We start from the raw sequence: 1,960 nt of genomic DNA, 5'->3' as shown, positions 1-1,960 counted from the left end.
TTAAATGAATTTACCTTTTTTTTATTGAAAAAAAAAGTTATTTTTTACAATCACGCTTCCCCTACCCGCACACAAATTACAAATGATGATAAATAGTACAAAAGATTTATCTTTTTCATGAACTTGAATTAACAACGACTACGAAACTGAAGCTTTTGTTGACGATGATGCATTGTTCTTATTGCGACAGTACTGGAAGCTACTCTCTTCCATTCTTTCGACCATGAAATGGGCAAGCATATCATTGCGTTCCACCATGTTTTCTCTACACAAAAACTCATCCCCTGACATCTGTTCCACATCTCTGTAATAATCATGTACGAAAACATGTGTTTTAAGGCTGCCCCCTTTCTTGCTCCTCGCTAACACGCCGGCGGTGAAGATCGGTTGCATTCTGCCGGGACTTTCTGGTCCGTTGCCTCTCGGCCCATCGATTAATATCACATCCCAATCCACTTCGTAAACGTGGTTCGGCAAATCGTTGATTCCGAGCTTACAATCTGAGAACAACAGGTTTTGGACCGGCCGACATTCGTTGTGGATTTGTTCTTTGGCGGACGCTATGAGCTCCTTTGTTTCATTCATCTTGGTCGTGTATTGGACGTCGAAGACATCGATTTCAGGATGTATCTCTTCGAAATAAGCGGCGTAGTATCGGTTTTCTTCGATGAAAACCGTGCGGCCGTTGTGGTTCAGTGATTTCCAGAGAAGGGTTTCTGGAGTTAGCCCGAAAACAAGGAAATTACACGGCGAGGAGCATTTCCGGAGCACATCGGAGATCGGCTTCAGCTCGGAATATGACATGTGGAAGCTGTCGTTGGATTTCGAAGCATAATGGAGAAGGGTGTTGACAACGGTGGTCGGCAATGGCGCCGCACCACCAACACCACCCCCTGTCACGGCTATGATCCCGGCGGCAGTTGGTTTACCAGTAATCGACTCTCGGGTGTATACAAGAGTGAGAAGAAAAGCTATGGTGAAGAAGGAAATGAAAGCAAGAAGCCATAATTTGTTAGAACTTCCTTGTTTTTGGATATAAGGATGAAGGAGGATTAGCTTAGTATTGCTGTTATTGTTCTTCATTTTCTAATGAACTTTCACCTGTGAAAAGAAAAAAAGCAAGACTTTTTTCAAATCTATTTCAAAGGTGTTTGATTTCTGAATCCTGAGAGAATCAAAGAGAAATGTTTGATTTAAACAAAGATATACACAACATGAAGTGACATCTCGGACAACCTAATAATAATATTCTAGAAATCAAACTTAACTTTAAAGGCCATTTTTTCTTTTAAAGTTGGTGGTTTTGTTTCCATGCAATTCCAATTGATTAGGTATACGTTGATTTTTGTCATAAAGGTATTGATGATGGGAAATAAATTATATTACAACGAGTAATTAATAAAATAAGATCATGTGATTAAATTTTAAAAATAATAAAGTATTATTATATGAGAATAAATTATATTAGAATGATTAAATTAAAATTGAAAAAAATAATAGATATGAATGAATTTATAATAATATTTTACTATCTTTAAAATTTAATGATGTATCATTATTTTATTGATGTCTAAAAACTATACATTAGGATCATCTTAATATAATTTATTCTATTCATAATTTGGTGTTTTCTTTTTGAAGGGTATTTAATATGATGGGAATAACTTGGAATTTATTTATTAAATTGAAGAATGGTGAAGAAGGTGGTTGGAGCAGGGGGTAGTGGGAAGGGAGGGGGGACTTAATTGTAGTGACCTAATAACTAATTACAAGCCAAATGTCGCTTTTACTTAATTTAATTTTCACGAAATCATTTTTAAATATGATATATATAGGATTTCTTAAATAATATTAGCTACCAATGGAAGTTGACAATTCACCTGCTTGAGATTCCCATTTGCAGAAACATGGCCTTAAGATGGTGTTAAATATGCATGATTGAAATTTTGTTTTGGAAAGG

General features: G+C 35.9%; 1 protein-coding gene across 1 annotated transcript; it reads right to left on the bottom strand.

Annotated features, from left to right (window-relative positions):
* Nucleotides 1–1,246, bottom strand: LOC107924836 (protein IRX15-LIKE). The gene has a single exon (XM_016855441.2). It carries the CDS (start codon nucleotides 1,081–1,083, stop codon nucleotides 139–141), a length of 945 nt encoding a protein of 314 aa, XP_016710930.1. The 5' UTR covers nucleotides 1,084–1,246; the 3' UTR covers nucleotides 1–138.
* Between the last annotated feature and the right edge of the window lie 714 nt (nucleotides 1,247–1,960).

The sequence above is a fragment of the Gossypium hirsutum genome, chromosome A11 (assembly GCF_007990345.1).
Source record: "Gossypium hirsutum isolate 1008001.06 chromosome A11, Gossypium_hirsutum_v2.1, whole genome shotgun sequence".
Lineage (NCBI taxonomy): Eukaryota > Viridiplantae > Streptophyta > Magnoliopsida > Malvales > Malvaceae > Gossypium > Gossypium hirsutum.
Note: the sequence above shows the minus strand (reverse complement) of the source record. Positions and strands in the feature narration are given on the sequence as shown.